The 12,693-nt window shown below is 44.8% G+C and overlaps 1 protein-coding gene across 1 annotated transcript in view; it reads left to right on the top strand.

Moving 5' to 3' along the window:
• The window catches only part of TENM3 (teneurin transmembrane protein 3), a 588,433-nt gene that overhangs the window by 563,330 nt on the left and 12,410 nt on the right, over positions 1–12,693 (top strand). Inside the window, exons 24-25 of the mRNA XM_010835814.1 lie at positions 2,731–2,966; positions 12,354–12,650. Of these exons, the coding sequence (XP_010834116.1) occupies positions 2,731–2,966; positions 12,354–12,650 (533 nt within the window). The remainder of the gene's footprint in view (positions 1–2,730; positions 2,967–12,353; positions 12,651–12,693) is intronic.

The following is a 12,693-nucleotide window of genomic DNA, read 5'->3' on the forward strand; positions in this document are numbered from 1 at the left end:
TTTGTACTCCAAGGCCAAATTTGCCTGTTACTCCAGGTGTTTCTTGACTTCCTACTTTTGCATTCCAGTCCCCTGTAATGAAAAGGACGTCTTCTTGGGGTGTTAGTTATAAATGGTCTTGCAGGTCTTCATAGAACCTTTCAACTTCAGCTTGTTCAGCATTACTGGTCAGGGCATAGACTTGGATTACCATGATATTGAATGGTTTGCCTTGGAAACGAACAGAGATCATTATGTCATTTTTGAGATTGCATCCAAGTACTGCATTTTGGACTCTTTTGTTGATTATGATGGGTACTCCATTTCTTCTAAGGGATTCTTGCCCACAGTAGTAGATATAATGGTCATCTGAGTTAAATTCACCCATTCCAGTCCATTTTAGTTCACTGATTCCTAGAATGTCAACGTTCACTCTTGCCATCTCCCATCTCCTGTTTGACCACTTCCAATTTGCTTTGATTCATGGACCTAACATTCCAGGTTCCTATGCAAGATTACTCTTTACAGCATCGGACTTTGCTTCTATCACCAGTCACATCCACAGCTGGGTGGTGGTTTTGCTTTGGCTCCATCCGCAGCCTTCTGTAACTCAATGAAACTAAGCCATGCCGTGCAGGGCCAAGATGGACGGGTTATGGTGGAGAGGTCTGACAGAATGTGGTCCACTGGAGAAGGCAATGGCAAACCACTTCAGGATTCTTGGCTTGAGAACCCCATGAAGAGTATGAAAAGGCAAAAAGACAGGACACTGAAAGATGAACTCCCCAGGTCGGTAGGTGCCCAATATGCTACAGTCAGTCCACAGGGTCGCAGAGAGTCCATGGAGCATACTAAGAAATCTAATTTAAAAGAGTCAGACGCAATTGAGCACACACATACATATTTAAAATCACATAATATCTAAATATTTCTGTTGACCTAGAAATAGTCTTGTTTCTTTCCCACTTAATAAGTTAATTCTCACTCTCTACTTCTCTCATCGATCCCTTTTTACTTCAGTGTCACTGGCCATGGAAGGACAGCAGCGTGAGGCTAAGCACTTTCTGAATCCATGGGTGATGATGCAGTCTTTGAATCCACTTCTCATGCCATCACTGGAAATTTATACCAGATTCCAAGTATTTGTGTGATATCTGGGCTTTCCATTTTTTCATTCAGTATATGGACTTCCCTGGGGGTCAGATGGCAAAGAATCCGCCTGCAATGCAGGAGACACAGGTTCAATCCCTGGGTCAGGAGGATCCCCTGGAGAAGGGAATGGCAACTCACTCCAGTATTCTTGCCTGGAGAATCCCATGGACAGAGGAGCTGGCGGGCTGCAGTCCATGGGGTCAAAGTCAGACACAACTGAGCAACTAACACTTATCACTTTCATGTAGGCATAACCATCCAATATCTCCATGAGAGCCTCCCACCATATTCCTTTTTGATGTAATCTTCAGGAACCCCATTTACAATGACTGCTGCAACTGTGAAGTCATTGCTCTAAAACTAATTGTTGAATCTGAGTTACACTTCAGATTATGGCTAGATTTATTTCCAGCTTGGGAAGATTCCCCTGGAGAAGGAAATGGCAACCCACTCCAGTATCCTTGCCTGGAAAATCTCATGGACAGAGGAGCCTGGGGGCTGCAGTCCATGGGGTCACAAAGACTTGGACATGACTGAGTGACTAACACACTTATACAATATTTTATAGATTTGCGTTGTTGCTGGTTTTTTCTTTAGCCACACCTCCTGGCTTGTAGGATCTTACTTCCTCCACCAGGGATCAAACCCATGCCCCTTGCAATGGAAACACAGTGTCCTAACCACTGGACCACCAGGGAGTTTGAGTTAAACTTCTTTGACTCGTTTTTATTAACCAGCTCTGTCAGGTAATCTCTACAGTCATCTAAAATTACTGTTGCTTGAACTTATTGCTTCCCCAAATGGTCCTATGGTATTAAAATTCTTTAGTTAAGTCCATAACCTACAAAATGAGTGGGTGTTTTGTACAAAATATAAGGTGACTGCCTTTTTTAAAGTCAGTTTCGGGGGAAATAGCTCCTTATATATTTTTGGTGTGGAAAGTATAGATATTAAATCTTTTCAAAATGTCTTTAACAAAGGATAGATATAAAGATGGGTGTAGGAAGGGGTGTCTCTTAAGACCCTGAAGGTGAGACACAGGCTCCTAAAAGAACCCATATTATTCGGTTCTTTGCAAAACATTTACTGCACGTTCCACAGAGGCTGAACCATCATCCGTTTTGTCAGGCACACGAGAAAAAGAAATCTGTTCAAGTGGAGAAGGACTTTACATTTTCCCCTAAAGGTTACCTTTAATATTCAGCCAAACCTGTTACATCAGGAGTTCCCAGGTTTTTTGGCATCAGGGACAAGTTTCATGGAAGACAGTTTTTTCCCCCAGACTGGGGGCCAGGGATGGTTTGGGGATGATTCAAGAGCACTACATTTATTGTACACTTGATTCCTATTATTATTATTATATCAGCTCCACCTCAGATCATCAGGCATTAGGGTCCTGGAGGTTGGGGAACCCCTGCACAATAGCATGAGATGCCAGAAATCAAAGTTGTTTATTTTCTACAAGAATATCATTAAGTACTTTTTATTCCTTATAAATGGAGTCCCATCAGTGTTTTAGACATGCATATAACCCCACAACCAACCAAGTGTTCAGTCCACACCTATGGTTCATGTTTTCTGCAATTTTTGTCCTTCTAGATCAGTTAAGGAACAGCTACCAGATTGGTTATGACGGCTCCCTTCGTATCATCTGTGCCAGTGGTCTAGACGCGCATTACCAGACCGAGCCCCACATTCTGGCCGGCACCGCTAACCCAACAGTTGCCAAAAGAAACATGACTCTGCCTGGCGAAAATGGTCAGAATTTGGTGGAGTGGAGATTCCGGAAGGAGCAGGCTCAAGGCAAAGTCAATGTCTTCGGTCGAAAGCTCAGGGTAAGTCAGCGTCAGAGGGTGGTGATGGCCAGCCGGTCCTCTGCATCATTCAATGGCCTGTCCACGAGAGTGTGCCTGGGGCTCACCTGCTCATGCTCAGGGGGACACCTTACCTTACAGCCAGCCTTCAAGCCATCGGATTGCTCATAGTAAAAGCCAACTATTTGAAAAAAGGGTTCTCTCAATATAGCTTTGATTAAAAATCAAATTCTTTCCTAGGAAATTAGGATTTTGCATGTAAAATGTGTGAGTCACTCAGTCATGTCCAACTCTTTGTGACCCAATGAACTGCAGCCCACCAGGCTCCTCTGTCCACAAGATTCTCTAGCAAGAATACTGGAGTGGGTCATCATTTCCTTCTCCAGGGGATCTTTCTGACCCAGGGATTGAACCCCAGTCTCCTGCATTGCAGGCAGATTCTTTACCATCTGAGCTACCAGGGAAGATTTTGCATGTAGGATAGTCCCAAATAGCCTGGATGACAACTGATTCTTGTTTTACTAATATTACCTTAGTAATCTTATGCTTTTCCTTCACCCACTCAGGAGAGGTGACTTCGTAATGACATAGGGATGAGTAAGCATTGGCTGAAACATTGCAAGTATTCCAAACCCTAAATATGTATATTGAAAGACAGGGGGCTGGCCTTTGGAAGATGGAGTCTGCCTTTGCATTCTCAATATTTTTAAAGTACAGTGTGGGCTTGAGACATCTCTAGTGGGAGAAGGCAATAGCACCCCACTCCAGTACTCTTGCCTGGAAAATCCCATGGACGGAGGAGCCTGGTGGGCTGCAGTCCATGGGGTCGCTAGAGTCGGACACGACTGAGCGACTTCACTTTCATGCATTGGAGAAGGAAATGGCAACCCACTCCAGTGTTCTTGCCTGGAAAATCCCAGGGACGGGGAAGCCTAGTGGGCTGCCGTCTATGGGGTCGCACAGAGTCGGACGCGACTGAAGCAACTTAGCAGCAGCTAGTGGTAGAGTGGTTGGGAACTTGGGATGTGGGTTCTATCCCTGGCAGAAGGCTAAAATCCCACATGCCTGCAGCCAAAAAACCGAAACATAAAAACAGAAGCAACATTGTAACAAAAATTCAACAGACTTTAAAAATGGTCCACATCAAAAAAAAAAAAGTGTAATGTGGGCACACAGGAGATAACCAGCGTCAGAACCTACCTCCTCGCTATTGATGAAAAACCCAGACTTACCTTTTTTTTTTTGACTGTGCTGGATCATTGTTGCTGTGCGGGCTTTTCTCTAGTCGAAGCGCACAGACTTCCACTGTGGTGGCTTTTCTTGTTGCGGAGCACAGGCGTTCAGGCTTCAGCAGTGGCAGCGTGTGGGCTCAGTAGTTGTGCTTTGCAGTCTCTAAGAGCGCAGGCTCAGTAGTTGTGGTGCACTGGTTGAATTGCTCTGTGACATGTAGGATCTTCCCGGATTAGGGATCGAACCCATGTCCCCGGCATTGGCAAGCACATTCTTAACCACACAGCCACCAGGGAAGTCCCAGAATTACCTTATTTCTATGAGACACATGATAACATTGCTGATTGCTAGGGTAAATTGATCTTTGCAGAATGTTCTCTGTGTTGCCTTGTTAGGTGTTTTTATTCGTCCTTTTCATGCTGTGGACCAGATGCAAATAGAAAGCAAGCTGTGATTTATGACAGTTGTTCAGTAAAGACAATATAGATGAAGGACTAAAACACAGGTTACGAGGAACCCCCTTCAGGCCACTGTAAACTGAACCTGCTTCATTTTTTCTGTTAGTGAACAGATTTTTGTTTATCAGATAAATGCAGATAACCATTCCTGAAATTATTTCCCTTGCCTTAAAAAAAAAGCTACTCAAAATCAAGGAGAGAGAAGAAAACATGGAGTGTACCATTCATGTTCTATTAATGGCACCAAAAAATGGTTAAGTTATTAGTATAACAGGCTAACATTATTCACCAGGCCAACTTCACAGTTAAGAAACAGCTGATATATTTTGGCCATTTCCAAGAAATAGAATAAAGTAAAAAAAGAATCAGTGATCAGATACAGGCTGTTCAGCTCACAGGTTATATTCCAGTTCCACTTCCATCGCAAGGCAGGAGTTTGGAACTCTAAATACATAATCTTCTGGAACCAAAGCTGTGGTCCCATCTTACCATCCCCCAGGATGCCCCAGCTCCAGGGCCCTAGACCCAGAGCTCTGGTGCACAGAAGCTGGGGAGGCTCAAGGGTTATCCTGAGAGGGAGGCAAGAAGAAAAAACAGAACATCAGAAAGAAGAACAAGATTAGCAGGGGGGTAACGTAACTGAAGGCAAAAGGAGAAGGGGGCTGCAGAGGATGAGATGGTTAGATGGCGTCACTGACTCACTGGACATGAGTTTGAGCAAACCCCTGGAGACAATGGAGGAGAGGAGCCCAGTGTGCTGCCGTCCATGGGGTGGAAGACTTGGGCAGGACTTAGTGACTGAACAGCAACAACAACGTGATGGTCAAGAAAACCAGCTCCAGGCTCGTTTCAGGGTCACTTGCAGAGGGCCTTGGTCAGTGGCCAGAGGCAGCTTCAGCTTCAGCATTTTTTTCCACTGAAGCAAGGCCTCGAGCTGCCGGCGTGTCTGTCTAATGCTGCTGCTGACCACTGCCCCAGCCCCTGCTTCCCTGGGCCGCTGCACACTGGAAGCTAGTTCCCAGGCTTTGTCTTATTTGACCGTCCCTAAGCCAGGCGTGGTGTGCCTACACACACACACACACACACACACGGAGGCACACCTGTACTCAGACACGGGACTTACTTTATCGAAAGACATAAAGGTCCTGCTCACATTTGTCCTCAAAAAGTATGAGTTCTAGATCAGGCTCCACTTCTTACTAAACTATACGGGAAAATTCTAACAGATATCTAACAGCCCTAACATCATTTTATCTGTATGATAGTATCTATATCATGATAGCAATACTATAATGTGCAGATATTCTAACATGATGATGTAGACATGGTGTGTATATATTCAGTTGTGTCCAACTCTTTGTGACCCCACGGACTGTAGCCCACCTGGCTCTTCTGTCCATGGGATTTCCCAGGCAAGAATACCGGAGTGGGTTGCCATTTCCTCCTCCAGGGATCTTCCTGACCCTGGAGATGGAACCCGTGTCTCTTGCATGTCCTGCATTGGCAGGTGGATTCTTTACCACTGCTCCACCTGGGAAGCCCATAGACATGGTATAGACTATCTGTATTATGGATAAATATAACTGACTGCCTTACCCTGCTACAGTCTCACACAATTGCTACAGAATCAAGTGAGATAATGTGAAAGTCCTTTGAAAACAAAAGGCATGACTACATATTCTGTGACCCTAACCCAGAGAATCTGAACCACAGACACCAATAGTGAAGAAGAGCAGAGGAAAAAATCTGATTATAAGTCTCTGGTTCTCAGTCTGATTCCAAGTGAGTCTTCCTTTGGGAAGGAAGAGACCAGTGCACACAGGCACGGGTGTTAGTTTCTTTCTAAATAGCTGAACGACAGTGCCTCGGCAGGCCATTTCAGAAAATCCAGTATTTAAGAATGGCCTGTTCAGTCACACTGAAAGACTTCCAGCTGATCCGTGTGATGGCTCACGTGGAGACGGCACCAAGATCGCAAGGGAAGGTTTCTTATTTTCAAGATAAGCTTGGATGTGCCAGCCATGCCTGGTCATTCCACCCCTCTGTAGATCCTAAGAGAGGAATTCCAGGGAGAAAGAGATGATCTGAAAATCTGGTTGGAGGACCGGACCTGGAGTCTACGCAAGTGGGCTCTTTACCACTTGGGCCGCTCGGGAGGGCGTCTCCTCTCTTACCTTTCCTTATCTTCTAGCAGAAAGTGCTTTTTGTTTTGAAGGCCTGACCCATGGGTGGGCAGTCAAATATTTATTCAATAAATGAAAGAATGAGAAAGAGCCAGGCTTAAAATATGGATTATGTTATTGCCTGTAGGTCTTTCTGAGAGAGAAGCTGTAGGAATAGCACCTCCTCACCAACATCTGACTGCAAAAAGCAAACCTATCTCTAGATCAAACAGATTACATGGGTTTAATAGATAGAACACTGGATGCAGTGGCTTTAAAAAAAAAAAAAGGCAAAGAGGAGAAAAGGAAAAATTATAAAAGAAATGAGCAACGTGAAAAGCATTTTCTGTGAAACTATATTAAGAGGAAAAGGGGTTGGAGATATAGGAATAACCAGCGGAGGAAATCATGGAAAAACAGAACAAAGATTTGACAATTCCTTAGCTCACTTGTTTGTACCTACATATTTGTTTTTTTAGAAAGACCTGCATAATAGTTGTTTGTTTTTAATAGTCCTGATTTTTGTCAGTGGTTGAACTTGCAATCAGCCTTTGAGCAATTCCCCCAAATTATAATGGCATCTGAATAATGAAAAGTCACCTTCTAGGGGATTTCCCTAGTGGTCCAGTGGTTAAGACTTCACTTTTCAGTGCGGGGGCTGTTGGTTCAATCCCTGGTCTGGGAGGTAAGATCCTACATGCCTCATGGCCAGAAAACCAAAACATAAAGCAGAAACAATATTGTAACAAATTCAGTAGACCTTAAAAATGGTCCATGTCAAAAAAAAAAAGTAACCTAAACTTACCCAGAATTCTTATCCTTAAAGGAAAACATTTAGTGAATTGTTTGAAAAAGAAATTCTCAGAAGTTGAAAGCCAAAGCGGTATTTCAAGGCATAACCTAGACGTGATAGCTCTGAAGACCGTTATGTAACTTACTATGCCGTCACGTGTGTGTGACATCCTTGTGTCTCACTGTATAATCTGAGCAGTGGGGCCTGGAGGGGGCCATGCAGAGCAGTTGGCACTTCTGACCTGTGGAGGGGACGCAAAACCATCTGCAGACAGTTGACGTTCTAACAAGGACCCCAGGGAGGCGAGATACTGTCACCCACATGGCAGGTACCCGCATATGGTCTGATCGTGCCCTGTGTTGTCAGACAGACAGACACTGTTTCACTTGTTTGAGCCTCAGTTTTTCAAGCCTTCCAGAGGGAACATAACTCCCTCCCCTCCTGACATCAAAGGGACATTGTGATTAACTGCCACCATGCTGGACCTGATCTTTGAAAATGGAGATTTTTCCATGCTTAGCTCAAAGAAACGCTGTACATCACAAAGGAATTCATGGTGGCCTCTTACCTAGTCACAACATTTGGATTCACTTTGATGTAGCTGAAGGTATTTAAACAACTACATAGGCTTTTCATCTTAGGTGAAGTATACGATGTAATGATGTATTTTAATGTTATTTATTAAAGGCCTCTGGGGTCTGGAACAATGCTAGCCCTTTATGACTGTCAAAACAAGTTTGCAGAATTGCCATGGTTCATACAGGTGTAGTTAAGTGGGATTGTGTCTCACTGTGTCTGCAACTGCCAAAGGAGAACGTTAGGGCCTTGGGGGAGGGGGCGGAGCGCTGTATTTCTCTAATAATTAGTGACGTTGAGCATCTTTTCATGCGCCTCTTGACCATCTGTGTGTCTTCTTTGGACAGATGTCTATTTAGGTCTTCCACCCATTTTTTGATTGGGTTGTTTGCTTTTTTGACATTGAGCTCCATAAGCTGTTTGTGTATTTTGGAGGTTAATCCTTTGTTTGTTGTTAGTATCGTCTGAAACGTTACATATTGAATAACAGTGGGTGGTGTCTGGAAATAGTAAGAACAGTGAAAACCTTGGCTTGGGTTGGAGTGTGGAGAAAAACAGCCACATTCTAATTCTTTCCTCAGCTCTTCAGTTGGAGGACCCAAGAAAGGCATTGGTCAGGATAAGAGGAAAATGTTAAGTGCTTTCCAGACGTTTGGTCTCATGGCGTTTCGAGGTGTTTCCGTATGTGATGTGCTTGGTGTGGCGGCTCACAGGATAGCCGTGTTAGACGCTCTAGACGCTTCAGTGTGGTGTAGTCATAGTCCCAAACCAAGGAGACGAATCGGAAGCCCCATAGCAGGGTGCAGGCCTGCAAAGAAGGGGTCCCAGACCTGTCTTTAGGCCCTTCTACCAAAAGGCCCTTCTAGTCCAACGGTCCTACCAGATCTGCAGGGCAGATGTTCTGTTATGCTCTATCCAGAGGGAACACCGTGGAGACAAGGAGGAATCAGGAAGGCGATAAAGATCCGATATACAAATTAAGATGAATGCAAGGAAATCACAAAAAGGTGGGGCAAGGCCATGGGCCGCACCGTCCACAGACACCCACTACACAGGCGGTCTTGCTTGGCTATTCGCAGCCTGGAATAACCCCGAGGAAGGGCAAAGGAGGGCAAGCCTAAACACTCTGAGGCTTATGTTTCCCTCTCAAGTCACGACGTGAGGAACATAAGAGCCCTCAGAAACCGTTTAAATTGTGTGAAGCCGCTTCTTCCGGCATCACTTGTGTGCTCAGTCGTGTCCAACCCTTTACGATCCTATGGACTGCAGCCTGCCAGGCTCCTCTGTCCGTGGGGATTTCCCAGGCAAGAATACTGCAGTGGGTTGCCATGCCCTCCTCCAGGGGATCTTCCCAGTCAGGGATCAAACCCCAGTCTCCTGCATTGCAGGCAGCTTCTTTACCATTTGAGCCACAAGGGAAGCTCAGGCATCATAAGTGTGCAAATAAAAGCTGAAGAGCTGAATTCTGCCAGTCCATTATTGAGCTAATTTGATATCAAATCAAATCTGTAAATTTGTAGACTTCAAAATGTATCTTTGTAACATTAGCCAGTAGCTTCCTTCCAGGGTACACAAAGCATTCGGCAAGCGGTGCCTTCATCAGGCTTTTTCCAAGACAAAGTTGTAAAGTCTCACAATTCACAGAAGGCTGAGCTACTAATCTGCAGACACTTCCACTTGGGAAAACGGAAGCCCAGAAAGCCTTCAGCTCGTGGGTCAGAATCATATAAAATGATAGCTCTGAGAACCTGTTCCAAAGAGAAGGGAAGGGTCAGTATATATGTGACTTTGGAGAAGGGGGAATACAATACACGTAGTCAAGCACATATTTTTCCAGAAGGTTTCTGCTAGTCACAAGGAGCAGACGTCACCATGAAGGAATTTAGTGCTTTTCTAGATACGAGGAGATGCAAGAATTGGGTTCATAAAATCAGCCCCTGAGAGTATCTTTCTGAAGACCTGTCCTGCCAGATTTTCCAGAGCATAGTGTCTCATTTCTGCTCTCCACCCTGAACTCCTTTCAGGAGATGTTGAAGGTCAGAAGCTGAAGTAGCACATGATTTAATCCTTGTAAGAGGTAGATAGCAAATGCCCAGGGTTTCCGTGGGGACTCAGACCATAAAGGATATGCCTGCAATGTGGGAGACCCAATTCAATCCCTGGACTGGGAAGATTCCCCTGGAGAAGGGCATGGCAAGCTGTTGCAGTATTCTTGCCTGGAGAATCCCATGGACAGAGGAGCCTGGTGGGCTACAGTCCATGGGGACGCAATGAGTTGGACATGACCGAGCAACTAACACATACACATGGCAAGTACTAATTTGTAGTTGACACTCCATTCCAACCTCTTTATTTACAGAGAGACGAAACAGACTCTGAGGGCCACGAGCCCAGAGTTGTGCAGCTCCTAGCCCCTGTGGGTGTGGAAATGGGGCTTTCAGATTCTTGGGTTCCTCCTCCAACACACACACACACACATGCCCACACCAATGCATACCAGTTGCTCTGTGGTCCAGAGTTGTTTTCTTTTTCCTACATCATGCGTGCGTGCTAAGTGGCTTCAGTCGTGTCCGACTCTGTGACCCTAGGGACCGTAGCCCACCAGGCTCCTCTGTCCAAGGGATTCTCCAGAATATTGGAGTTGCCATGCCCTCCTCCAGGGGATCTTCCTGACCTAGGGATCTACAATGACAGAACTGAAAAATTAAGATCTCCTGACTTCATCCGGGCTCCGCTTTCTCATATGCTGTGGATCATCTCTCTGGGTATTTTTCCCCCAAAATCACTTTGCCTTTAGGCATAAACTTCTTTTGAGCTGGTATCTTTACCTTTCTGTGGACTTCACAATACTCCCCTTGAAGAGCTAATTGGAAGAGTTCAAATAAAAGCTTAGGGAGTATTTTTTCATGGGTCTTGTTTAATGGCCATGATAGAAGACACAAATGTTTATCCCAGATTTACATAAACATACATGTATATTTTATAGGTACGTAAATATGTATTTACATGTATTGGTGTGGTGTGTGTATGTGGTGTTGTTCACTTGCTTTGCTGTGAACTTTTTGACCCCATGGACTGTAGCCCACCAGGCTCCTCTGTCCATGGGATTTCCCAGGTAAGAATATTGGTGTGGGTTGTCATTTCCCTCTATGGGGTGTGTGTGTGTATAAGTGATCACCTGGAGTTGTCCATTTTGAAGGTTCTAGCCAGGACATGGTCAATGAAGGTTAAGATTTTCCCATTTAACTTGTAAGAGTCTGAGCAGTTGAGGAGCATTTTGTTATGGAGAAGCCACCATTATCACAAAGGGGCATAGAAAATCAAAGAATGGACTGGCCCTGGCCTTCTGCAAACCCTGTAGACCGTCTATAAAGCAGAATTTAACCAAGGCCACGTGTCCACTATAGCAACAAACGCCGGCTGGTGTGCACCTTGGATCACAGACAGTAACAGCCAGATGTAGTTGTGGATTCTGGGCATGGCACAGAGCCCCACGGAGTTCCTAGGACAACATGGGGCTCGATTTGTAAAGTAAGCACGGTGGTCAGACTGTGTAGATGTGGGAGTGAAGGATCTGAAGTCCTTGCCAGTTAACCAGATGTTATCAAAGAAAAAGGCATTCCAAAAACTTGTGACATTTCAGCACTCAGCCCAAAGCGAGGATCGTGTTTGTAACCTCCTGCTATTTAAACTGATTAATAATTTACAGTAATGTGGACTCCAGCTTCTACTTAACTGTTCTTCAAAGGGCTAGAATCACATTTACCACCGTTTTATTTAATGTAGCCATGATTAATCTAGTGAACAGTTATTTCCCAGTGTCTTCTGGGAGGGCGGGGCTTTGAGTAATTTGCAGCGATGTCAGGCTTACCACCTTCCTATCTTCTGAGCAAACTTGAAAGCAAATACATCTCGGCATTTTTCTTATCAGTTGCTTAAGTTTACAAAATTTAATTGAAAGGGTTTTGAACAAACGCCAGGCTGTCTCTCTGCTTAATGAAACCTTTTAAAAGAGCAGTTAATCTACTGCCTTGCACTTGTACCCAAGAAGTTGCTAAATTAATTTACTGACAAAGAGAATCAATCATCATAAATGGTGTTTAAACAATAGCGGGGACCCTGAAGAGTAATAAGGGGCTGGTATTGGAACAGCGTGATTTATTTTATCATCTTGTTTGTGTTGTACCAGGTTAATGGCAGAAACCTCCTTTCAGTTGACTTTGATCGAACAACAAAGACAGAGAAGATCTATGATGACCACCGTAAATTTCTCCTGAGGATCGCCTATGACACGTCAGGGCATCCAACTCTCTGGCTGCCGAGTAGCAAGCTGATGGCCGTCAATGTCACCTATTCGTCCACGGGTCAAATTGCCAGCATCCAGCGAGGAACCACCAGCGAGAAAGTCGATTATGACGGACAGGGCAGGATTGTGTCCCGGGTTTTTGCTGACGGTAAAACCTGGAGTTACACGTACTTGGAAAAGGTACGCTGCAGCCAGAGAGCCTGCAAATTGCCCAGGCGCACTG

This window comes from Bison bison, unplaced genomic scaffold (genome assembly GCF_000754665.1).
Source record: "Bison bison bison isolate TAMUID 2011002044 unplaced genomic scaffold, Bison_UMD1.0 scf7180017864050, whole genome shotgun sequence".
Lineage (NCBI taxonomy): Eukaryota > Metazoa > Chordata > Mammalia > Artiodactyla > Bovidae > Bison > Bison bison.